The sequence below is a fragment of the Stenella coeruleoalba genome (genome assembly GCF_951394435.1).
Source record: "Stenella coeruleoalba genome assembly, chromosome: 2".
In the NCBI taxonomy this organism is placed as follows: Eukaryota; Metazoa; Chordata; class Mammalia; order Artiodactyla; family Delphinidae; genus Stenella; species Stenella coeruleoalba.
Window position 1 is genome coordinate 177,468,642 of NC_137147.1, and position 26,934 is coordinate 177,495,575.

Here is a 26,934-nt window from a genome sequence, read left to right on the forward strand (position 1 = left end):
CCTGAACTTCTTGGATAGTAACTCAGTTTAGATTAGAGAATAGGAGTCATGACTTCTTTCCGGAAGAGAAGGGAAACTCACATGTATGGTATGCCTACTATTATGTCTGTTATTAAGTAAACTTTATATGGAAAACATCTCATGAGTTCATTATATTAATAAATTATTTGTGGTAACAATACGTCTGTGATCCATAGAGAAAATCTGTCAAGTTCTGCATTATCTCAAGAGGCTATTTCATAGTCTGTAAAGGCTTATTGTTTTCCACTGATATTCAAAATATGTTTTCTTTCTTTCTTATAACATAGCTGAACTAATGTGCCCTGGATCCATAAGTTAAGTAAAACTTTTTGCCCTATTCAGTTTGTCTCCTTAGACGTAAGTCATATTTACAACGGAACACAAAAGCCTGTTTTCAAATGCATGTTTTGCCTGTAAGGGTATCAGGAAATTTGGTGTAGCACCTGGTGGACAGGGACGACAGTGGTAAGAGCCAGGTGTGTTTATACACGCAACAGGTGGAGCCACAGAACAACCGCCATTGCTTATCTCACATTCATTGATATCTTCACAAATGTATCCATTTCCTTGCCAGCCTAGAAAAACAGGTTTGAAAAGTTAGCTCTTCAATAGGTAAAAACACATGAAAACCTGCTTAACTGTGTAAGGAACCACTGATTAAAATGAGATATACTCTACCTATCAGATTGGCAAAACTTGTTTTAAATACTTACGATCAAATTCCGGCAAAGAGGTGGGCACATGGGGTAGTCTTATATGCTGTTAGTCCGAAGTTAAATTAATAAAACCTATCGGGAAAGAGATCTAGGAGTATTCATTTAAAATTTTAAAATACATACCTTTTGACTAACAATTCCACTTCTTAAAACTTATTCTGCAATGATAAAACTATCAGTACATAAAGATGTAGGTAAGCTGGTATCTACTGCAGCATTGTTTAATGGGAAAAAAAACTCTCAATGGTCTATAGGAGCATAGCTGAAAATATTATGACTCATCTATACCACTGGATGCTAAAAGCTATTTTAATAACATGTGCACACACATTGAAAGAATTTTCCCTTATGTATTTTAATTGAAAATACCAAATTTTAGAAATATATGCAGAGCTGTGATCCCAGTTTGGGGAAAGAATTGTTTTTAAACCTGCATATAGGTCTGTGTGTTTGTATGAGTGAAGGAAAAGGCAGAAGAGGAGAGAACCAGTTGCTAAGAGTGGTCTCATCAGGAGAAGGGGCTTGAAGAAGGAAGGGATTATCATGTTACTTGAGACACAGCTGTTTTATTCAACTGTTGAGTTTTATTACTCAATAGAAATGATTTAAAATTATAAGAATTTTTAAAACATTTTAAATCCTTTAAAATATTTATTTTCTTTGATCTAAGTAGGGACCCCTTCTAAAAATCTACCTAAGAAAATTATCGTATTTGTGGGTGAATAATTGAATGCATAGAAAAAAGCTGGAAGGAAATACGTTCAAACATTAGTGGTGGTTCTGAGTGATGACTATATTTTTTTTCTGTTGTTTTTTTCATAATTTTATAGTTTCTTTATATTTTTTAAGAGCATATATTGCTTTGATATTCAGGGAAAACTAAGGTGACTGACAGGAAAACAAAAAGTTTGTGTTTCTCTTTTTCCTCTCCAACAATGAAAAGAAAAATGTAAGAACACCTTTGCCCAGGTTATACTTTAAATGATTTACTTTTCTGATTTCTAGTTTTTAAAGACTGTCATTGGCAAATTATCTTCAAGAACATGATTATTTGCACATTTTGCTTGCCCCTGAGAACTAAGAAGGAAAAGGTCTTGACGTGTTTTCTTCGGTGTCTTTCTAGTTGTACAAGATCTAAACATGTAAGATGAAGAAAGTCACTAAACCAGACATTGCTAAGTGAACCAACAGGCACGTGAGGTTCCCTGGCAAGAGAGGATAAGGGAGAACCCAGCAGCTCAGCTCTCACCCAGAGCCAAGCAGACCTGGGTTTGGATCCTGACTGAGGCTAAGCTCTTAGATCTTGGGCAAGTTATTTACCTTCTCTGAGGTTCAAGTTTTTACACTTCGAAATGGGAATAATACTAATTCCTACCGTTTCTTGTTTCTGTTGTAGCTGCATGAATTAGAAATTGCCTAGCACAGTGCCTTAATGACATTCTCATAAGGAATAGCTGCCGTTATTATATTCTCCTTGGGTTCCGCTTTCTAAGAACACCCAGGGAGTGCAGACGGGCCTTGTAAACTCTCTGGGGTCTGGTCGATCGCTTACCAGTGCACCCAGAGCAGTGCTCAGCTCACAGTAGGTGCTCTGCAAGCATGCCTTGAAGGGAGGATGGTGATCTCACAGTAAGAAATGAAGCTTTGACTCAAACCCAGGCAGTCTCTGAGCCCTGAGTCCACATTCTCAGGGACCTACCCTGGAGGTTCGGTCTCTCTGGGTCTGTGATGGAGCTGGACGACCCTATTTACAGCCAGGCCCCAGGGTCTTCTAACGACACACCCAGGTGAGGACTACTGGACTCCAGTGAACACAGTCAGAGCTCAGTTTGCCCAAGTCTACAATCATCTGGTTCATACGAAACGTGGGACCAGAGCACATGTCTTTTGATCTCGAGTCTAATCGGTTCACAGCCATAGCAACCAAACGTTTGACCTCCCGAACTCTATGGCTAACCCTGGCCCCGAGATCTGACTCCGGCACACTTTGGGACAAACCCCCCATTTCTTCTGTTGAATTGCTGCAGCAGTAAGATGGCCTGGAGCGGGATTTAGTGCATCGGGACATGAAACTGGATCGGAAGCTGTCCTGAAAATGGCATTCTTATCCCTCGGCAGTGGAAGGAACTTGGTTCTGGCGTTTTGCCTGGCTGCCAGGCATCTGTGGCCGGGTGGGGACACGTCCATATACCTGCGGGACAGGCGCCACAATAGAAGGAGCCCGGCGTGTTGAAACACTGCACAAGCGCTGAGCAGGGCGGGGGCCAGAGGCTGCACTCGTCTCTGTCCAGCGTGCAGGCCGTGCTGTTCGACGGGGCCGTCCACCCGGCATCGCAGAGGCAGCTGTACTTGGGCTGGCAGGACGACAAGGGTGTGAGAAAAAGCAATCAAGGAACATGAGCATGAAAAGCGTTTGAAAATCTCTCCGAGCCCACAGCTGATCTTTCCTCTAACGTTCATTTCCACGAGACCAATCGAGTGGCTTCTCTTTTTCTTCCCATATGATTAAGCATTTAGACCAGACCATGAAAAAAAGAGAAACGGCTTTATTTTAGAATAAGGGAAACCTGTCATTTGCCCCCAGAGATGCCTGGGAAAGAGTAACAACAATCAAGAGCTATAAGTCAATATAATTAAAGTCAATCAACTCAGCCTGCTCTGGTTTTAGAGGGAAAAACACCCATGTAGGCACAGACCTTGGAAAGTCAATTCTGTTTGTTTCCTTTTTGAAGGTTCCACCCACCACCACCCCTCTCACCACGGCTGGAAGGGAACCATTTTCCATCACATGGGCAGAAAAATAGAACTAAAAATAAAGACCGGAAGGTCTCCAGCAAGGCCAAGTGGGCCAGGGCTGGGTGACCTTGAAGGCCAGGAATCAAGGTCGCCAGGACCCAGAGCACAGGGGACGCTCAGGGAAGTGGAGTCTGCAGCAGTCACAGGGGCTCAGGGGCCAGAAAAATCCAGATTCCTTAAAATGGTTGTAAACAAGGGCAGGCCTTTTGTGTTGCCATGTCTTGTCAACATTAAAACTCACAAGGCCAAGAGAAGGTCATGCCTCACAGGGAGATTCATGGACGAATCATAAAAAAAGAAAGCTCGGATTTATATAATGAAATCAACCTCTGGGTCCCGTTTTCTGTTTATTTATAGACAACGGTCACAACCTTCCTCATCTGAGGCCGGCTTAAGGGCAGGACGTGGCTCCCCTCTGCAGCCCCACAGGGTCCAGCTTGTACACAGCTACGCAGAGCGAGGAGCTAATACCCAGGCCTCTCCCGAGGGGTCCCGCTCCGGAAGACACCCACCTCTCCAGCCTGCACTCGGACCAGATCCTCGCAGATGCCGTGGACACAGCGCACCTGGGAACCCCCCTCACAGTCATCGTATCTGGATGCACACTGGGGGCCGTGGGTGTCAGGCGAGCAGAGACAACTGTTGGTCACACAGAGCACAACGTCAGGACCTGTTTCTTAGCGTCAATAAAAAAAATAGCAGTAATTCCGATTGCGGGTCAGTGATCTTCACGTGGAATCATAAACCAGCAAACCAGACTTCCTGGCTGGCGTCTTGGGAGAAAATCACCGTGTGCTTCTTTAAGTGGCAGATTGAGTAAACGTGTTATCATCTCAAATATGGGGTGAGAGGGCACGACTACCACTATAAATTCTTCTGCTATCAGGTCATCAAACAGTGCTTTCAAAGGTCAGCCATCTATAAACTAAGGGGGACGGAGTTCATCAGGACGGTAAAGGGAGAGATCATCGCAGCCGTTCATAGGCCAACCAGCTGGACACGCCAGTAAGCACAGGTGACCTTGACTGAAAGGATAAATTCCCGAATATTCTCTAGGCTTGCATAACCTCACGGACAGTGGTATATCCACATCTCAGAGTCTATGATGATGATGATTATACTACAAGGGCAACACTTCTATCCATAAGACAGGAGTTAACATAGTAACATTTCTTTCATTGTCACATTGTAACTCACAAGATGTAATTAACACATATTACCTAAACTAGCTGTGGGTGCTTTGTCATGAGATTTCAGTTCAGTTATAATCAAATAAGCAAAGTTGTTTTAAGCTATGGTAATCTTAAAGTTGCTGAGTTAGTTTTATATCTGTCCTGCAGCTTCAGAGGGAACGTGGATGGTGTGAGATGGCTGGGGGAAGTGGGTGGGGGAGGTAGAGGAATCACTGAGCTACACTTCTTTACACAGGTCTGAGCACAGCTGATGGACTGAGAGCCAGGCCCGCAGGGCACTGTTTGCCTGACTTGAGCCATGCTGGCCATTGGGGCCGAGGGCAGAGTCAAGGTACAAGGAGGACCTGTGTGGCCATGGACCGTGAACTAGTTTCTGAGTGTTCTGGAAAAGGGGCCGGTCTACCTGGTAAAGAAGCTCTTTTTTTTTTTTTTTGGCGGTACGCGGGCCTCTCACTGCTGTGGCCTCTCCCGTTGTGGAGCAGCGCAGGCTCAGCGGCCATGGCTCACAGGCCCAGCCGCTCCGCGGCATGTGGGATCTTCCCGGACTGGGGCACGAACCCGTGTCCCCAGCATCGGCAGGCGGACTCTCAACCACTGCGCCACCAGGGAAGCCCTAAAGAAGCGCTTTTAACGATATGTGCTGAGGCACAAAGAGCTCAGCTGATGTCCATGGATAAAAACAAGTGTGTGATTGGCAGTGAGGGAAAGGGGAGCTTGGCTGTTGGAGAAGCTCTGGGAGCCACACTCTGGGCACAGAACTCTGTGTAGCCGTGGAGGCCCCAGAAACAACTGCAGTGGTGGCACCTTCGAGTGGGTTCTAAGGAAGAAAGAGACCAACGAATGTGGCCAGAGATGGAGAGTCAGAGTATGGTGAAAACCATTCAGGCACTCACATGTGGGGTTGCCAGGCCTAGCAAATAAAGATACAGGATGCCCGGTTGAAAATTTGCATTTCAGATAAATACTTTTTTGGTATAAGTGTGTCCCATGCAATTTGCAACATCAATATCTAATTCTGTAAAACCTGTTCCATTAATAAATCACATTTCTGAGCATTCCAAGGTTGCCTTTCTCATTAAGGTCATAGATTGACAGCAATACATGATTAAACTTCAAAAGAAATTCGATTATTCATTCCTTACCCATAGCTGTTTATCTTCTTCTCATCTCTCTTTTTCCACACTCCCCCTCTCATATTCTCTTCCCTTTCCTCTTCACTCTCCCAGCCTTACACAGAATATTCTTTCAGACAATTTAATTAGACTCTTGGAGACGGCAGGACTTTGGACCATCTCTTGCACACATTTGAGGATCTGATCCAGGTGGCTTCCCGGCTAAAAGTTTATTTTACCAGCACCTCCACCCACCAAAAGAAAATTTTTTTAATCTTTAAACCAACGATTACTAGCTTTCTGAGTCTGTGATGTATGAGAAGCCTGAGTATTCAGGAACCCATGGGACAAGACTGCCTAGGTCTTGACCCTTCCTGTTAACTCTTCACCTTAGACCATGTAATAATAACTCCCTCTGCCTCTGTTTCTTGTAAAATATAAGTGCCGATCTATGAACACTATTTTCACCTTGGGGTCTAAAGGCATTTTCCTGTAGGAAGTGCTCAGGAAAGTGTGCATTTATCTTATCACTAAGTGCTTTACTATTGGAAAAGGACTTGAAATTTGAGAAGAGCTGCAGTTAAATCCTCTCTCTTCCTTCTCCCTTGCTATTGTCATTTGGAGAAGAATATATTTTAATCCTACAGCACTTCCCTAATGAGCTACAAAGTATACTTCTTTCATTAAGTTTAGATAACACGAGGAGAAGAAGAAAGCCTAAGGGGAGGAAGGAAGCCAAATACAAGAGCAATTTCCTTACTATGATCCTCAAAGACAAGTATTTTTAATCCCATTTTATTGGCAAGGTTCAAATTGCCCAAGGCACAGAATTAGCAATTGGCAGAAGATGAATTAAAACGTAGGTTAGTGTTATCCCTGTACTATTGTTTTTCCACATCGCATTCCCATGTTCTGAAAGGGACAGTTAGTTGAAGACTTTCCATTTTTACATGTCTTTTTAACGTAACAGTGTTTGCATGCAAAATGTATATTCTCAAGGTGTCTGGATACACCCTTAAGGAAAAAGAGTAGTGAATTATATGCCTCCCTGAAGAAGTCACTTTTGTAACGACCTTCTATGGCTGATTTGGTCCCAGCAGAAGAAAAACTAGGCTTTTCCATCTTCAAAAACGCTGCAAGTGCATTTGGCAGGTGAGACGAGGTCACATATATTTTCATGGTCATAGTTTAACTTGTGTTGGTTCCGTGGTTCAATATTAATATAACTGACTAACTAAAAGATGTAATACGTTTAATACTTAACTACAATCTGAGCTAAAACCAGATGATCCTCCATCATAAGCTCTGCCTGTTTTAAAATCTACCAGTGATAAGAACGGAAATAAGTAAAATAAAATATGATAAACACCATTGTGTTCTTGGAGAAAAAACAAAAAACTCAACTTTTTTTTTTTTTTTTTTTGCCCTAGAAAGCCTTCTGGATCTGAGCCTGAGGTATATAACATGCACCGTCCATGCATGGCAAATGTGGGTCCCACGGACTGTCTTACACCCATAGTCAGCAGGAAACAATAGGAATCACTTCTTCAGAATAAAGAGGCAATAACAGTATCGAGAACTGGCAAAACATTACCTGTGAGCTGTCTGAGCGCTTGGGACAAGACCACGAGCCACAGGAGTCGGGGAAACAGACGATGGTTTTTCCTGCTCTACTTTCGTTACTCCAAGAAAGAATTTTTACCAGAAATTTTTCTGTGAAATGGGGCTTCCAATGAATTAGTATTTGCATAGCGCTTTGTCTTTCAAAGGTCTTTATAATTAAAAGTTATGAATCCCCGTAAATAAAGACTCCTTTGTCTCCCTCAAGTGAGTGGGCTCTAAGAGTCAGAGAATGGAGAAGCCTGCAAATCCAGAGCAAACCCTGCTCGCCACAGACACATGTCTGCACACCCAGATTACCCGACAGGGTCTCAAGCTTGCCTTCATCCACTGCCCACAGAAGTTTCCAGAAGGGGCTTCTAGTCTCAGGGAAGCTACGGATTAACAAGGATTTCACCTCACGTAATCAGTAGAACTCGAGAAAATATCTAAAGGATCTTTGTTTCATTCCACATAGATTCCACAGAGCAAGCGTTTAATCTTATGCTCATGTACATTTTTCGATATATGCTCTTTTATTCCTTCAGAAAGACTTCATCATATGCCTGAATGAAAGTATTCAGGTCACAGATAATCAGCTGGAATTTGTGAGGCTTCATAAAGCATCCCCACAGCAAGAAGAAACCAGAGTGAAGTGCTGTGCTCCCTAGCGTACTCCAGCAACGCTATGAAGGGCAGAAACTAGAAACCAAAACCATTCCCAGGGTCAGCACAATCAGGCCCCGGGCTTTCTTTGATAGGACGGTGCAAGAGGAAATAATTCAGTGCGGCCCTATCCAGTTGAATCTGCCATTTAGGCAGCTCTCAACAAATACAATGGCCTCCCTCCCTTCTCTCTCTCTCTCTCTCTCTCTCCCCCCCTCCCTCCCTCCCTCCCTCCTTCTCGTTTGTATCTGGAAAAATTAACCTCTGACATGCAGCAAATACTTGTGTTAAAATTTTTCTTTTCTTTTCCATTTTGCAGGGGTAAAAATACAAGTTTGTCCTGGGGGGAAAAAAACGATTTTGGCTTCGTCTATGGGTCTCCACTCCCTGCTGCACACATCTGTTATTGTGTTGACTTGCGAGACTCCAGAAGACAGTGATGATAACACAAGATCAAGAGTGAGAACTAATCTCCAGGACATTCCTCAGTAACGGGAAGGCGGGATGATTCATGCTAGGAGTGATTTGCCACTGATATCTGCAAGCAGCGATTCTCATTGATAAATGCCCATAAACAGAAATGAGGAGATAATGCTTTCAAGGCAATGAAAGATTAGACCTGCATTCTGGATCTGGCCCAAGCTTGAATGTTTATAAAAGCAGGGATCAGGGGGTTCCTTTAAATGAGAAACAAAATCCAGAGAGCAAAAGGCTCTTTAATAATGTAATAGTTCATTTACATCACAGGCGGTACAATGTGCGTGACACTTAAACTCACAGACACATCTACCAGAAGCCTGAATGAGTGAAGTTTGTAACTTGCAATGAGCAAACATTTTTAACATCAGGTCAAAAGAACAAAAGGATCAACTAAATGAAAAAGAGGAAGATTGCGGTTGCTCTTTGAGAAAATCATGTGTTAACAGATGACAAGGCCAAAACCAAAATTACTGTGCTCATTTTTGCTGGAAAGGTCAGAATGGATTGTTACAAGGGACTTGAAGAACAAGACATCAGGGACACTAGCGAGAGAGTAAATAATTGCTCTTTACTCCAGTGAGGTCACTCCCAGAGATTTTGTCATAACAGAACCAATTTCTTTATCTTTTAATAATCACAGAATATAGGAGATCCACCAAACTATAGGGAAAGATAATGTCTAGAGGTTTGAGGGTTTTTTAAAGTGATTTTTAAGAAACTACAGAAACAGTCTGACATTGACCTACCATACATGTTTGGACTTGATTATTTAACAAGATAGTGCATCAGCCAGTGTAGCTTTAAAGACCAACATTCCTAGAGTTTGAAGGGAGCATGGACGCATCGGGATACCTGAGTCGGCTTCGTAAGGGAAGGGGAGTTTTCCCGCAGAGGGCGATGCCTGAGTGGAGCTCGACAGTGCTGCGGACGAGCCATGTGACAGAGGCAATCAGAAGAGAAGACGGGGGAGGCCTGACGACTGTGGTGAGGGCCTGATGGCCAACTGAAGAAAGACAGTGAGCGCTAACCGCGTGAAGAAAACCTCGGTTCAATCTCTGCTCTGGTTACGGCTAACACTGCACTTAGCGCTTGAATGGAGATGTCCTGATGTGATCTGTCAGCTCTCCGCTCTGTGGAGTGAGGGCAGCAGGGGCTCGCTGGTATGCGGGGGGTGGGGGGGGGTGGGGGGGGTCCCTCCCTCTTCTATGTAAGGCTCCTCAGTGGCTGCCGCTTTGATGCTGTGACTCCTACTAACCCTTCAGCCTCATCTTGCCCCGGGCCATCCTCACTCTACCCCAGCCATGGTGGCCTCCTTCCCGTTCCTCAGAGATTCCAGAGAAAGAATTTCTTCATGGGGTGAGAGCTGAGGTCACACAAGCTTTCTTCCATCTAAGTCAATAGCTATGTGTATGTTCAATGAGCACCACGTGACTTCCCCATGGAGCACCTAATTTTGCTGGTAATACAGATACTTAATCTTGGACACTTTTAACCAGGGGATGTCTTAGTCCTTAAAAAACACACCCTAATATTTTTAAAAAAAAACAAAAAAACAGGCAAAAGTGACAGTTTTGAGCTAAAGCTTTAAGAGACGTTACATATTTCTGTTTAACTCTCTGGGGGCTTTTGACCTTGGCCATGAGAAGGACATTTCTCAGGCAGCTGGGACACCTCCAGCCCACACCTAAGAACGAGACCTGCAGACCAAACCGAAATGAGGCAGAGCCACCGTGGCTAATATGCAGACCTGTGAGTATGAAAAATAAATACTTACGGTTTAAGAAAAAAAAAAGGAAAGAAAAAAAGTTACCTGTAACTTCCTTCTGTATTTATACACGTGGCTCCATTCTGGCAGCCCAAGGGTGTTCCTGAGTAAATCTCACATTCGTTAACGTCAACGGAGCACAGAGGACCCTGCGTTCAGACAAAGAACAAAGTCAAGTGTCGCAGGTCACAGAGGCATCCGGGGCCAGTCTTCCCAGGATACGATGAAGGATTTAAACACGGACAGGAAAGAAATCCTTGGTCGAGCCAAATACATTAAAATTGAGACTGGTCTCCAGTCATCCTTCCTCTGGAACTCAGGTATGGCCCAACAGAGACAAAGAGCTCTTCGCGGATCACACCAGTCACAAGAGAAGAATCCTTATACAGGCTAACCCTCATTTCGCTACGGAGCTCTGCCTGGGAATAGTCACATAATTTCTTTTTAATGCACATGTCAGGAACATGTTCACCATTAATAGAAAAGGGCAGGAAAATGTACAGGCTATATCAAGATTTGTTCAGTACTTTCAAGGCTGAACAATTTAAATTCATGCTAGCCCGAATAACATGTCGTATCCAATCCAGTGAACCCTCCTTAAGATGGCTTAGTATTCAGTGGGGGATAGAATCATGCCCGCCGCTGTTTGGATGCTGGCGTACATGGTGTCATTCATTCTGATTCAGGAGACCACAGAATCCTAGAAACCTTGGATGGAGAATTAAATATGTCTGAAGGACTCCAAGGAAACCACCGATGCTGACTCACCATCCTTAACCAAAGCCCGAGTGACTCACCTTCCACTGTGAGGGACAGATACAGAAGAAGGAATCCTGGAGATTGAGGCAGGTTCCCCCGTGCTGACACGGATTGCTGCTGCAGACCTTTCTGTCGTGTGTCTGAAACAAAGACAGGAGGGTCAGCGAGACAATCGTGCTTTCCGTGTTCCAGAGCGGGTATGTGTATAAAACTACATGTTACTCCTGATCAATGGAGGGTCTTCCTCCAGACTTTCAATCCATTACTTAAATTCTTCTTCATATCAACTCTCTTATGAAAAAACAAAGCGTTTGATGTCATCAGGCCTATTCACATGCCTTCACTGTTAACGTGCATTTAACCAGGGATGGGATGAGGCATGAGTGGCAGGCGAGGATTCTCACTCTACTCTTTGGAAAAGCATTGTTCACCTGACAAACGTACGTTGGTGGACACGGGTCCAGATTTCAGCTGTGGGAATCACATGGACGTTTCTCTTGTTCCGGTTCTGTTGCTGTTGTTCTTATCTTTGGTGCCTCCAGATAAGCATTTGAAATAGGATCATCTTTTGCTGCCACCCCTCCTCCCCTGGGTTAAGATAACTGAACTCTTTTCACTCCAGGACCCTTTATTGGAAATGTGGCCTGTTAGATACACCCTCCAGTCTCGTGCTCACATGACTGCTTTCAGACCAGAGTCACAGACAGACCTGCCTTTGTCTATAGAACCTGGGGAATCTTACCCTATGTCAGCTACCAGTTCCAGTCTTGTAAGATATGTAATGCCTTTGGGGGCAGAAGAAACTTCTTTAGAGAGGACAAGTGATTATGCAAGGAAAGCTATCCCGTTAATTTCACCTAATCTTTGTCTAATTCTGTTTTAAAAATTAAAATAGGGGCAAATTATTCTTCACATTAAAAAAAAATATTTGGTGACTCAGAGAGAAAATGAAGTCTGTTCCCTCCGTTTGCAGATGAAACTGAGAGCAGAGGATGGCAGGCTGACTCAGCGCCATTTAGTGCAAAGCCCATTCTCTCTCCACCTTTGTAATAAGTCAGGTGCCCATACCTTTGGGGGTCTCTTTCTGGCCTCTGTTTTCTTGCACTATTCTGTCTATCTTTGTGCCAGTACCACATTAGCTCTGTCCATCACAGGATACTATTAAAAATTAACCACAGACTCACTTAGAGTTTTTTCTGGCATACAAGACAACGCTGAGGATGAAAAACTCAAAAGCCCACGGGGGCCCAGCAGGAAGTGGGATCCGCAAGCAGTCAGGAGGAAGACAATAGGGAACTCGGGGGACTGTGGTGCCCAGAGCGCACTTGCCCCATCCAAAGGCAGGCAGGCACTTCCATTCCTAAATCATTAAAAACTCTTCCCGGGGGGATGGGCAGAGGGAGGACAGTCTGAGCTAATTGGACCATGGCCTCCAGTTCTTGACCTTTGGTGGGAATGAAGAAGCACTCTAGGAGACTGAAAACTCTCGTGCTGTGCCCTGCTCATTTCTAATTCCTCAGCTACTCCATAAAAAGATAAAAGGCTGAGAGGGCAATTTATTACCAAAGCCAGCAAAAAGAATACATGAACTTGTTCACCAAATGTAAAACACCGAAGTAGAGGACAACATGTGAAGCATAATCAAAAACAGACCGAGAACATTAGAGCAGGGATTCTTAACCTGGAATTCCCTTGCTTCTGTTCAAAATTTAAAATATGGAGACCTTCTATGCGTTTCTCTGCGTGGAAGCTTACAGCTCCCATGAAAGTCTCAAAAATGTCAGCTCCCTACAAAAGGGGTAAGAAGTCTAAAATCACAAGGACTAGTTTACAAGCATGTAGTAAAGTTATGGAAGGTTTATTCTAATCAATTGTTCAGATTTAATTACCGGCAAATATACTTTTAAGATTTGGAATATTTTGAGATACATCCTAGACTTCTAAGTTTAACGTTAGAGAAAATGTAAGGCCTTGGAAAGCCGAGGCCTGGATGCCAGAATCGGCAAGTTGGGTGGTCGCTAGCTGACCAGCTTCAGCCTGAAGTTGCACGGTTAAAAAGCGCCAGCAGAAGAGGCGGAGCACATGGACGGCTAAACTCAGAGTCAGAGGACTTCACATGCCCAGCGACCTTCATCTCTCTGAGGCTCACTTTGCTTCATCTGTGTCCTGGGAAGCATGACTTGTGATGAGAATTAAATGAACTGATTTACAAAACAGAGAGTCACAGATGTAGAAAACAATCTTATGGTTACCAGGAGGAAAAGGTGGGGGGAGGGATAAATTGGGAGATTGGGATTGACATAGACACACTACTATATAGAAAACAGGTAACTAATAAGGACCTACCGTAGAGCACAAGGAACTCTACTCAATGCTCTGTAATGACCTATATGGGAAAAGAATCTAAAAAAGAGTGGCTATATGTAGATGCATAACTGAGTCACTTTGCTGTACAGCAGAGACTAACACAGCATTGTACATCAACTATACTCCAAAAAAATTTTTTTTCATTGTGATGAGAATTAAATCATGGAAAAAGCAAAGTCCTTGATATTGATTCTCCATCCACCCTAAGAATACCAGCTCCATCAATGATTCTAGTGTATTTTCAATGAAAGATGTTGGCTCTCTAGTAGGTACGGGACTTACCTGCTGTAACCTTTGAAATTTTCTCTCAAGATCCACGAGCTAGCAGTAGGGAGGAGAAAACATCCGTTAGCTGGTTCAAAGGCACGTCACATATAATGTTAGCCTGTGACATATTTTCCTAATACCTTCTGCTGCGGACTTACTTTATCTGTTTGTTCCTTTTCTTATTGCCTTTTCCCTCCTCCTTTCTCTCCCTTCCAGGCTTCCCTTCCTTCCTACTCTCTTCTACGGCATGCATTTTTTTTTTTAAGAAGTACAACCCAATGATAAGTCGTCTTGTTGATTCTCTGTGCATGGTGACTCTGGGAATTTTCCTAAGTGACAGTGATCCACCCACCCTGTGCTATCAGCACGTGAGCAAAGCCGACTTACGCCACAAGCTCTGGTCACAGAATTTCCAACCGCGGTCCATCACCACCTCTACACCCTCTACTAGAGCTGGGTCATTTAACCAAAAAGCCCACGATCACAGCACTACATTTCTAAAGAGGATACACGTTTGGTATATCTTCTGAGAAAGAATTATTTACAAGGTTGAATTAAGGAGAACCCATTTGCTCTGAGGGTGGGGAGGTCAGACTCACCTTGGAATCGAGCTGGTGGATTTGACTGGAAATATTCTGAGGCAGACCAACTGCACCTCTTTTTAAGTTCGTAATATCATCTTTGTTTTCCTGGATCTAATTTGAAAAAGGAGGAGAAGAAAAAGGAGGAGGAAGAGAACGCTAGTGAAAGAATCATGTATATAAGAATAACATTTTTAAAATTTGAGTAGTATATTCTATTTTAAGCCCCGAGGTCTTGCCCATTATTAGAAAAACCAGAACAATGCCACGTATAATAAACATTGGACTAAAATGGCCGTGGCATAATTCCATTTACCCTTTCAGTGACAATATATCAAGGAATTTTCCATCTGCATATTTTCCCTTTAGAATGCACGTAAAGAGGCCTGGCTTGGAATGAGACTGTTCAGGTTTTAAATCTTGGCTCAGCCATTTAATGTATGTCTTTGGACATGTGGCTGCAGAGTTCCTCTACCTCCCTTACTGAAGGGGTAATCGTAACGCCAACCTCATGGGGCAGCTGTGAGGGTTAGAGGAGACAATGCACACAAAGTGCTGAGCACAGTGGACAGCCCATAAGCAGCTCTAAATACCAACTTCTAACATTATGACGGACAGGCCTGCGTGATGCAGAAAATAATGAGCACTGAAAGCATTCAATAAGACAGGAGAATAACTGGCCAAGTCTGTTGTGTGGCAAAAGTAAACTGGTCACATCTACCACTTTCTATGGTCCCCCTCCATCCTCGGTCCCCTTGCAAAGAGGCCCCACTATCACCCTCTGCACCTTCTGTGGATTACAGAAAATAAGCCTACACAGTGAGCCACTTCCTGCTAGAAATACTACCTGTACCCCTCATTAACCCTAGGGCATTGTTCTTTCCAAGGACTTGTTTCACCTCCGATATGTTCCCTGTGCTAAAGATTCAAAGTACAGATTAACACAGGCCTCTTTCTCACACCAGTTAGAATGGGCATCATCAGAAAATCTACAAACAATTAACGCTGGAGAGGGTGTGGAGAAAAGGGAACCCTCTTGCACTGTTGGTGGGAATGTAAATTGATACAGCTCTATGGAGAACAGTATGGAGGTTCCTTTAAAAACTAAAAATAGAATTACCATATGACCCAGCAATCCCACTACTGGGCATATACCCTGAGAAAACCATAATTCAAAAAGACACATGCACCCCAATGTTCATTGCAGCACTATTTACAATAGCCAGGTCATGGAAGCAACCTAAATGCCCATTGACAGACGAATGGATAAAGAAGACGTGGTACATATCTACAATGGAATATTACTCAGCCATAAGAAGGAACAAAATTGGGTCATTTGTAGAGACGTGGATGGACCTAGAGACTGTCATACAGAGTGAAGTATGTCAGAAAGAGAAAAACAAATATATATTAACTCATATATGTGGAATCTAGAAAAATGGTACAGATGAACTGGTTTGCAAGGCAGATATAGAGACACAGATGTAGAGAACAAACGTATGGACACCAAGGGGGGAAAGTGGCAGGGGGTGGTGGTGGTGGTGTGACGAATTGGGAGATTGGGATTGACATGTATACACTGATGTGTATAAAATAGATAACTAATAAGAACCTGCTGTATAAAAAATAATAATAAAATAAATTTTAAAAAACCAAAAAAACCCCATAGGCCTGTTCAATCAAGTAACCATATACAAATATACAAAACTACTTCAATGCATTTCCAGTGTATTACCTGATGTAAACATTCGCCAAGGTCTTCATCATTTAATTTAATTTTTCCCCGGGATCCAGTTCTAAATTCAATGTTTTGAGCTGATCCAGTAAGAAACACTAAATTCCCTCTCTCTGCAGTCATTCGAGGTCTGCATAATCCAAGCCAGAGAATGTATCAGTGATTATGGCACATAGCTTTGAAGTCTAAAGAACAGAGTTTCTCAGCGACTAACGACAGACTGCATACACCTTTGCTTTGTGGTCAACTCAACCAAATTCTCCCTGCCCATCTGCCATTTCTTTCTTTGCAAATTTTCTGGAGATATCTCCTAGGAATTGTATGCTTGCCTAATTTGCAAAATGATAAATGGAAAGTTTGTGTATAAAAAGATACTTCCATACAACCATACAACTGTTTTCCCCTATCTGTTTTTAACATCATTGTTTTCCTCAAGAAAAATTACACCTTTGCTTACCTGGTTATTTGTGAAAACTGATGAGGACCCACCCTAGTCCATCAGCAGAAATAATCCATGTGTCTACTTACTGTTGGAGGTCAGTATTTCTTTTTTGTCTCTGCAGCGCAAGTCCTCCAGCTTCACCATGTGATTCAGCAAATGTCAATAAAATAACCAAACTCCAAAGAAAAAGTGAGGACATCTTCCTCACCAACCTCCAAGGTTGTCAGGTAGGAGGGAGGCCGCTCTACCCAACTGAGTGTGGCCGTTTGGAAAAAGCAAACCAGGCAGACGTACTTTGACCAGTGGGATGTCCTGCAGTTTTCATATCTTCCTTCTTTGCCCTAGGAGGCTACGTTATTTCTTCTTCCTGAGGGATGTAAATGATCTTAGATCTTCAGGACTCTTCAACTCGTGAGAGGTCAAAATCTACTTCTAAGTGATGCAGAACTTAATCATTATCTGTTCGACCTTTGAAATGGTAAGAAATTGCTTTGGAAACATCCACTAAAACAATTCTTGCTTAAGAAGTAGCCACCTTTCAGCAAATGCTTCTGGGAAAATGGGATATCCACATGCAAAAGGATAAATTTGGACCCTGACCTTATATTATATAGAAAAATTAACTCAAAATGAACCAAATACCTAAATATAGGAGATAAAACCATAACATTCTTAGGAAAAAACATAGGGGGAAGCTTCATCACATTGGATTCTGCAATGATTTCTCTGATGTGACTCCAAGAGCACAGCAACAAAAGAGAAAAAGAATACATAAATTGGACTGCTTCAAAATGAAAAACTTCTGTATATTAAAGGACACTATCAACAGAGTGAAAAGGCAACTCAAAGAACGGGAAAAAATTTGCAAATCGTATATATGAGAAGAGGTTAAATATGCAGAATATGTAAAGAACTCCTACAACTCAACAGCAAAAACCAAATAAAGCAATTAAGAAATGGGCAAAGAAAATCGACATTTCTTCAGAGGAGATATTCAAATAGCCAAACAACACACGAAAAGATACCCAACATCACTAATCACCAGGGAAATACAAATCAGAACCACAAGGAGACACCACTTCACACTCATAGGATGGCTACTATCAAACAAAAGCAGAACATAGTAAGTACTGGGTGAGGATGTGAAAAAATCGGAACGCTTGTACACTGTTGGTGAGCATGTAAAATGGTAGTTACTGTAAAACAGTGGCAGTTGCTCAGAAAATTCAACATAGGATTGCCATATGATCCAGGAATTCTACTTCTGGGCATATACACGAAAGACTGGAAAACAGGAACTCAGAGAGATATTTGGACAACTATGTTCACAGCAGCATCACGTGGAAGCAAGCCAAGTGTTCACTGACCGACACGAATGGAAAAACAAAACGTGTTGCACGCATATCACGGAATGTTATTCAGCCTTAAGAAGGAAGGAAACTCTGACATATGCTACAGCGTGGAGGGACCCTGAAGACATTATGCTAAGTGAAATAAGCCAATCACAGAAGGGCGCATACTGCATGATTCCACTCATAGGAAGACCCTAAAGACAGAACGTAGAATGGTGGTCTCCAGAGAGGCCGCGTAGGGAGAATGGTAAGTTATTGTTTAATGGGTACAGAGTTTCACTTTGGAAAGATGAAAAAAAGTTCTGGAGATAGAGAGTAGTGATGGTTGCACAACAATGTGAAGGTATGCAATACCATTGAACTTAAAAATTACTCCCTTAAGTAGGCTCTGCAACTTGATATTATGGAGAGATGTAACACTGTTTTACACCTGTTCTGTTCAACCACAAGAACAAAACTAGCAAAACTAGCGGGCAAGCTGCTATTTTCTTGAGGTGATACTGAAGTCAACTGATGAGTTTTTTGTTATTCTGTTATTCGTTTTAAGAAACAGGTGTCATACCACAGCGCATTTCAAGTTGAATACATTTTTTTAAAGTTTCATTAGTTCAAGCTTTGTTTAAAAGCTTAACAGTTTGGTACGGGGGCGGGGGTGGAGGGAGATCTTGTCTTCGTGAAATATTTGTCAACTTTAAGAATAGGATAAAATAGGATGGGTTAGAATCCTCCAACACAAAGGACAATTCTAACTCTGAGCTTTGAACATAACTATTTTCATGATTCTATTTTCTTAAAGGTTACTTGCACTCAGCAAATTTGTTAAGTGCAATAACAGATGTCTCCAGCATGATTTCAGTAAGAACTTACTTTTTTTTTAACAGAATTTTCCTGTGTTACTAATGTGTTTATTATTAAACAAAGTAAAGATAATTTCTCTGCTCCCAATCTAGCCATCCAATTCCTAATCGTCCCTCATGCTAGAAGGAAAAGAAAGAAATATGCTTTCAAGGTCTGACTGACTTTGGAATGACGAGTTAGGGAATTTTACATCCAGCCCACCTGCTCAACTCTAGCTGAGATCAATAGACAAGTCAGACAGTCTGCATGTGATTCGGTGGAAACAATATAAAAATCAGTCGCTGTTTCCACACCATTATCACTCATCCTGTTTACCTGCCTTATTCGGAATTTCTTCAGCAAAGACAAATTAAGATAGTTTTAGAATCCATGATCTCAGACTTAGAAGGTGAATATTCTCCTCTCTCCTTTTCCCAGAGTAAATCTTCTATTAACCTGAAACCCTGTCTTTCATTGGCTGGCAAAGCTCCCATTTCCTCCCTAATTCAGAATGCATTCCACAAAGATTCTTCATGTGCCCTTTACATATTAGCCATTCTACAAAATGGTAGGAATACAAAGTGAAATACGTTGCAGATTTTCCCCTCCAAAGTCAGGTCTAGGGAAGATCATTCACGTGGGTTCAAAATCCAGCTCCATCACTTTCTGACCATGTGGCCCTGTTTCTTCATCAGCAGAAAGATAATAATAACAGCACTGAAAGTATACAAAATGTTTAACACATCCAGTCTTTGGCATTTGATAAGTGTCCACTAAATGTAAACTGTGGTTATCATGTAAATAAGTACAACCCTCCTTCTTCTTCTACACTTGAACTTGGGTTTCTTAAAGTAAGAAATGATAGAAGAATCCACAGTTGACTTAAAAACCATGGGCACCAGGAATATCAGGGGTGTCTAATCTCCCCTTTTATGGAAGAGGATTCCAGAACAGAGACATGCATTGAGGACTTTGAGTGAGGAAGGGGACATCTGACCTGCAGCTGGGGATGTGAGGCAAAAGCAAACTGATGTCTGAGAACCAGGCAAGGTCGTGCCAGGAAGCAGGGAAGAGCTCCCCACGGATGGGTGGGAAGCAAGATTCGATCTAAATCCTAGAGTCTCCAAGCGCAGGCAAGCCAAAGGGAACAAACTCCTCCTCGAGGTGGAGCTGAGAAAACAGAGAAAGGGAGGGTTTGCTCTAGGAGCTGCTCCATGGGAGGGGACCGAGTGTGAGAGTACACCTAAGAAAGCCGTAATACACGGGTTTTTCTGCATTCATTAAAATAAAATTATTAATTCAGAACCTAATAATATCCATGACACTCACACATCTTAAGTTTGTCAAGAGGTCTGTTGCACTCTTGGTTTCCAGTCTTCGGCATCTACAACAAGGTGCATGCCAATGTGTTTTGCTTTGTTGCAGATGTTACACATGGTGCGTGGAGTTGGGGTTTTTTCTGCTTCTCCATCTGCATGGGCAGTGTGTTACTCATCAGTAATGCATGGCCTGCTGACCTGTGCTCCCAACCCTGCCCCCTGGTGTCACCTTCCTCCCTCCTCTTCCTCCCAGCTTCTTAGCTCTTCTTACAGAACTATCAGCTCCCTTCTCTTCCTCCTTCCCTCCTTACAGAAAAGAATCAGAATTATCTTCTCCTTTCTTCTTCCTTTAACTTTTCTAAGACATCTTTGTACACCCCTTGCTTCTTCTGTACCATTCACTTCACCTCCTTTTTCTATTTGAATCCTCAGCCCCCACCATTTCTAATAATCCTCAACACAGTGCACAAACGAAATTCATGAGTGACTCAGTTCACAAAGGAAAATTCTGTGGTCATCAAAAGTATATACGAAAGTAAATTCCAGTATACTAGAAGTTCACATGAGGGGAATTGCTGGGTAAGAAGGCGTCACTGTAATCAGAACGTTGATAAGGACCAAAACAAAAACACAACAACAAAAGCAATAGAGAACAGAATTACCTCTGCCTGGAAAGGGCAATGCAGGCTTCCCAAGAGCCAGCTGAGTCTTACAGAATGTATAGGAGTTCTCCAGGCAAAGTAGGGGGATTGGGAGTCTCAGACAGAGAAAATGGTACATCCAAAGCTTTCCAATTACAAGAGAGCTAAACGTGGCTGCAACAGTGTGTGTTTGTGGGAGATGAAATTTTTTAAAGGGAAAGGAAGTCAGGTCCAGAAGGACCAGGAAATGTTATTTTAATGAGTTTAGATCTTATTTTATTTTTAAATAATGGAGAATTATGAGGGTATTTTACATAGGAGGTCATGTTTGCATTCTACAAGCATCCCTGCAGAGCCAAGTCTCAGACCCAGAGGTAGTGAGGAAGTTGTGGTACAGCTAAGGTGTGACCTGGGGAGGCCTTGTTTGAAGGCAGTGGCAGAGAGAGCAGGAGACAGTGAGAGAGGTATTTAGGAAACAGGATCTACAGAAAAATAGATTAGGGCAGTTAAGAGAGAGGAGGGAAGTGATGCACAGGTTCCCTGCTTGAGAAATTGGAAGGATAGAGGTGTCAGTAATTGAATAAGACAGAATAATTAAGGGAAGGAGGTTCTGGAGAAAAGGTAAAGAGTTCAGATTTGGGTGCACAGAGATCTGAGGAATATTCACCTCCTCCCCACCCCACCCCGCCCCTGTCCTGCCCCGCTGCCTCAAGGCCCCACTCTGCAAATGGTTTAGATATCAGTGGTGGGTGTAGGGAAGATCCAGAGATGGCCTAGACCACAGCCTTGCTACTCAAAGTGTGGTCCATGGACCCAGCACAGACTTTACCCGGGAGCTTGTCAGACATGCAAAAATCTCAGGTTCAACCTCAGACCTACAGAATCCACATCTACATTTTACAAAGACCCTCTCTTTCTGACCCAGGGGGTGAAGGCACCTTCACTCCAGAAAAGAGTCACATGGTCTCCACAAGTGCATCTGTATTTCTATTTTTTCTTAGATTGGTCTTCTAATTTTCCATAACTTCCTTTTCTATTTCCTATTTCTTTATCTTCTTTTGTTCTACTAAGAAATCTTTGTTATTTATCTTTTAAAATGTATATTGATTTTTTTAATTTTGGGCATATTTTTAATTTCAAAAACTCATTCTTATTTTGTATTGTAACATCTCCTCCTATTACTCTAAAAATATTATAGCTGCTTTTTGAAGTTTACTGCATGGTCTCTGATTTCTCTAAGTTCTTCTTCTTCTGTTTGCTTGTTTAGATCTTTCTATTTCATATCAGAGGCTCTCCTCAAATACCTATTTATCCTTATGTGTTCATTTAAATTTAAGAATAAAACACTAAAGAGTGGATGATAAGCTCTGTGTGATGGACGGTGATGGACGGTGTTCGTAACTAGCAAACTTTATCATGGGTGGTTGAATGGCAAGCTGACAGTTCCATTGGGCGAACACCAACTGTCAATTTTTAAAGATATTTTTTCCCCTGGGGACATATAATTTCTTCAGAAAAAAAAATACACCAGTTTTCTACCTGGATAAGGAAAGTTTGCTGGAAATTTTAATGCTAAGTGTGTAGACTTTATTTAGCCCCTTGTCTTCCATCTTTTTTTCCAAATTCTTGGAGAACACCTCAATTCTGTATTAATATAATCCCTGTAACTTATTTCATATACCAAGGTTTACTTTTCATTCCTACTAGTTTCATCTAAATCCCATGGTTTTACAGTCTTAATAAGCATTTACTGCAGACATATGACATCCTCAACAATGAGGGAAATTCAAAGAAGTAAACGTCATGACTTTCTCTGGCTTGCAATAAAGGCATATGTACAAATCTAGAGCACTGTGATAAGGCAACATTATAAAGATGGGTAAGACACACGAGACAAAGTGCATACTAAAATGCTTTTAGGAAAACAGCACGAACCAAACTGAAAAAGAGGTCCTGAACCCAGTCTGGGCATACTGTAGTGGTTCTGCAAATCCAGGAGGGTCATTTTGGAGAGAGGTGGTTGGGTAAAGGTGGCAGCATTGATGAAGGGCCTTAAGTGGCCGGTTGAAGAATTTTGATTTAATTTTTTTATTTAATGGGGAGCTGCTCTTGTATTTTGAGTTAAATAATCCTTACGTGAAATTTCCAGAAGGCCAGCTGAACTTATCTGGAGGGCTGGATCAGTGGAGGAGTCATGAGAATAGGGAGAGAGGGTTGACATGAAGAGGTGCCTTGGAGGAAGAATGGCAAGGTTCTCATACCCTATATTCTAGCTCCCATCTCATTTTATAGCTTCAATGTGGCTTTGGTGCTTTCTTTGGTCCCTTTTCATTTTTACATCAGTTTAAAACAGAATATTGTAGAATTAATCGTGTTTTAGTCATTAATGGAAACATCTGTGAATATAATGATCTCTCTCAACCTTTATGACACTTAACTCATTCTCTTTTTCAGGGAACTCAGATTGCTTGAAAGGTACATTTACATACGCCAATTTTTGTGATTTTCTACAAAATGTCTGAACAATACAATATTGTTCCAATTGTCTATTCATTTTCCATGAAGGATCACATAAAATAATTATGGAAATTGATGTAAGTTTAAAACTATTCATTTGCTCATTTCATGGAAAATGCATTACCTCCTAGTAAATTACCAAATCCACTCCTGCGATAAACTGACCTTTTTGAATGCAGTGTGGTCTTGACTGGGAACACAATCCAGACGTTTGTTCTCCATGCTCATTACTACAATGATTGCAATTATCCTTGAGCAGAATGAAAAAGCATTATGGGTTAATCATTACCATCTGAATAATTCAGGTTTGGCAGAGATTTTCCTGAGGAGGTAGATCTTGTTATTCATTATTGAGAGTTTGGAGGACTTTTTTGCTTTTCTTTTTCAGATTTTTTTTTAAGTGCAATAATCCTTGCATAAACAAAGAGGATATAATCAGAAAATTCATAGCCAGAGGGAGGAATGTAATAGAGGAACAAAGCTTCACATAAGGAACAGAGGTTGCTAATGGCATATATACAAACACACACACAGCGTCTGTGTACCGGGGAGTCTTGTGTCATTGTGAGACAGAGACTGGTTAAGGACAGAGCACACAGCAGAGGGCATACATTGCTAGAATTCATGGCCCAAAAGCCAGGGGGGACACAATACAGCTTTCCCTACCTCCCACAGCTCAAGACCCCAGGACTCCAGCACCTCTGCTGGATGAATTCAAGCTTGATTTCCATGAAGGTGTGAAGCCATAAAGCGGAGGTTATCTTTGATGTGGACCACGGGTAAACCCACCTGACATCCCTTTCCAAGGTAACCTAAAAAGAACAAAATAAGTTTTCTACTCTGTGACTCCTAAAATTCCCTGAACAAGGCAATGAAGTGAAAGATTTAGACACCTTTCATACTATAATCAAAGAAAATGCCAGGTTGTATTAACACAATCATGTAAGTGACTGTAGCCATGTAGGGGCAAATAGTTGCTACTCTAACCTTTTGAAAAGGGGGAAATGCATTTTTGTAACAGTATTTTGTATTTGATGAGAGGAAGAGAGCAACTGAAAATTCACCACTGCGGGGATGCGGGGGAGGGAAGGAAGACGAGTTTAGGGATACCCTGAGAAAACCATAATTCAAAAAGGGACATGCACCCCAATGTTCACTGCAGCTCTATTCACAACAGCCAGGACACGGAACCAACCCAAGTGTCCATCAACAGACGAATGGCTAAAGAAGATGTGGCACATATATACAATGGAATATTACTCAGCCATAAAAAGAAACAAAACTGAGTTGTTTGCAGTGAGGTGGATGGACCTAAAGACTGTCATACAGAGTGAAGTCAGAAAAACAAATACTGTATGCTAACACATATATATGGAACCTAAAAAAAAAAAAGGTACTGATGAAGCTAGTTGCAGGCCAGGAATAGAGACGCAGACATAGAGAATGGACTTGAGGATACTGGGAGGGGGAAGGGTAAGCTGGGACGAAGTGAGAGAGCGGCATGGACATATATACACTACCAAACGTAAAATAGATAGCTAGTGGGAAGCAGCCGCACAGCACAGGGAGATCAGCTCGGTGCTCTGTGACCACCTAGAGGGGTGGGATAGGGAGGGTGGGAGGGAGACGCAAGAGGGAGGGGATACGGGGACATATGTATGCATATGGCTGATTCACTTTGGTATACAACAGAAACTAACACGGTATTGTAAAGCAATTATACCCCAATAAAGAGCTATTAAAAAAATAAAGAGAATGGTAAAATGAGGGGAAACAAAAGAGTCTAGGAGTACTTGGCAGCTACAGAACTGCCTCTTGTGGTGAACTTCTAATTGGAGAGATACAAACAGAAGCAGTTCACAGAGGCATCTTTATCTGCTGGTGGGAGGCTTTGCTTCACTGACGTGATCGATGACAGGAGGAGTGTTTTAACAAGGCTGATGCCTTACAAAGGGCCATCATTCCCAGGGGATGCATTAATTGGAGTGCCACGCAGACTGTGGGAACATGTAAGGTGTCGTCATCAAGGGCGGGAAGAAGGCTGGGATGACCGCACTTCTCACTCCTACTCAGTGCCATTATTCTAAGATCTGTAAAAACCAAAGCCTTTGTCCCTTTGTATTTTTCTTTTTTAAAATAGCGGCTTGGGCTGTATTTATTACAGAAGTACTACTAAATCAGGCTTTGCCAACAATTCCTAAACTGTGTTTAGAGAAGGCATAAACAATCCCCTAGGAGTTACACACAATTGTGGTATTAAATACTTTCCTTATAACATCTAATGTGCTATTCTTGTTTAGGTTGACAGATAGAATTATTCCAGCAATTCCCCAAGTCATGAAAGACATAGTGATTCTGCTACAATACTCAGCATATTCATATTCAAGTCAGATTAATTGGACAATTATTTGTTAGGTACCCCCTGATTGTCAGCATCTGAGAGAGGCACTGAGGAGACAGAACTGGGTAAGATACAGCCTTTGTCCTGGAGGGAAAAAAGTCTGGGGAGGAGATGGTATTATATGCCATCAGGCTGCAAATGAAGTAGTGACTTGAAAGCTAGATTACCCAAGGTAGAGGTGGAATAGAGTACTGGTTTTGATAGAAAGAATACTTTTAATTATAAAAGTAATATAACTATATTACATTGAATGGAATATTCAAAGACTGGCTTCTTTCACTTAGCATGATGTTTTCAAGGTTCATCTGTGTTGTAGCATGTATCAGTACTGCATCCTTTTTTATGACTGAATCTATTGTACGGATGTACACATTTTGTTTATTCATTCATCAACTGATGAACACAATAGCCATTTCCCTTTTTGGCTATTATGAATAATGTTGCTATGAACACTCATGTACAAGTTTGTGTGTGGATATGTTTTCAGTTCTTTGGAATATGCCTACGAGCATTCTTGTTGGGTCACATAGTAACACAATGTTTTGAGGAACTACCAAACTGTTTGTCAAAGGAGCTGCTCCTTGCATATTTTATTGATTGGTTTCACAATCTTGTATTTCAGCATTGTCTTATTGTAACACATTTAATCTGCTTCCAGTTTCACTATGTTTAATATCTTCATCCCTATAAACTGCCGTCCTTTTGAATTACATTATTAAGGCAGATTCCCATGGTGGGTCTGTTTTTACCATCTTTTACTTTCAACCTACTTAAATCATTTCATTTGAAGCAGGTTTCTTATCAAAGTATATAATTAAATGATGTTTTTTAATCCACTCTACCAATCTCTGTATTTTAAATACTGTATTTTGACCAACTATAGTTAAGACATTTATCGATCTGGGAGAGCTTTTGTGCCATTTAATCACTTGTTTGTTTCCTCTGCTTCACATTCCTCTCTCTTTTCTTGCCTTCCTGTGGGTTACTTAAGTATTTCTTAGGATTCCATCTTGATTTACTTGTAGTGGTTTTGAGTGCATTTCTTTGCACAGTTTTCGCAGTGGCTGCTGCTCTGGGCATAACGATATACTGTACGTACATGACATCACAGTTGATTAATCGCTATCAGCAATTCACCACTTTAAGTGAAATGAAATCTCAGTTCCATTTAGGTTCCTTGAATTTCTCCACTTTTAAATATTGTCTTGAGCATTAGATGGTATTATCATTTTTGTTTCAATCATCAAATGTGATTTATAAAATTCACGAGGAGAAGCAGAGTCTATTGTAAGTATCCATACTTCTGCTCTTTCCATTACTCTTTCTTCCTTCCTGATGCTCCAAGATGCCTTTTTTTTTATCATTTCA

At 41.8% G+C, this 26,934-nt stretch overlaps 2 protein-coding genes across 2 annotated transcripts in view; both read right to left on the reverse strand.

The window, feature by feature from the left end:
- CUBN (cubilin) overlaps window positions 1–16,735 on the reverse strand; it is a 263,561-nt gene extending 246,826 nt beyond the window's left edge. Inside the window, exons 1-9 of the mRNA XM_079913331.1 lie at window positions 16,586–16,735; window positions 16,058–16,187; window positions 14,341–14,436; window positions 13,757–13,795; window positions 11,146–11,247; window positions 10,394–10,497; window positions 4,046–4,172; window positions 2,929–3,091; window positions 465–596 (exon numbers count right to left, since the gene is read on the reverse strand). Coding sequence (XP_079769457.1) covers window positions 465–596; window positions 2,929–3,091; window positions 4,046–4,172; window positions 10,394–10,497; window positions 11,146–11,247; window positions 13,757–13,795; window positions 14,341–14,436; window positions 16,058–16,187; window positions 16,586–16,698 — 1,006 coding nt within the window. The 5' untranslated portion in view covers window positions 16,699–16,735. The remainder of the gene's footprint in view (window positions 1–464; window positions 597–2,928; window positions 3,092–4,045; window positions 4,173–10,393; window positions 10,498–11,145; window positions 11,248–13,756; window positions 13,796–14,340; window positions 14,437–16,057; window positions 16,188–16,585) is intronic.
- TRDMT1 (tRNA aspartic acid methyltransferase 1) overlaps window positions 16,716–26,934 on the reverse strand; it is a 77,541-nt gene continuing 67,322 nt past the window's right edge. The window contains exon 12 of the transcript XR_013827129.1: window positions 16,716–16,866. The gene's annotated coding sequence lies outside the window, so the exon portion shown is untranslated. The remainder of the gene's footprint in view (window positions 16,867–26,934) is intronic.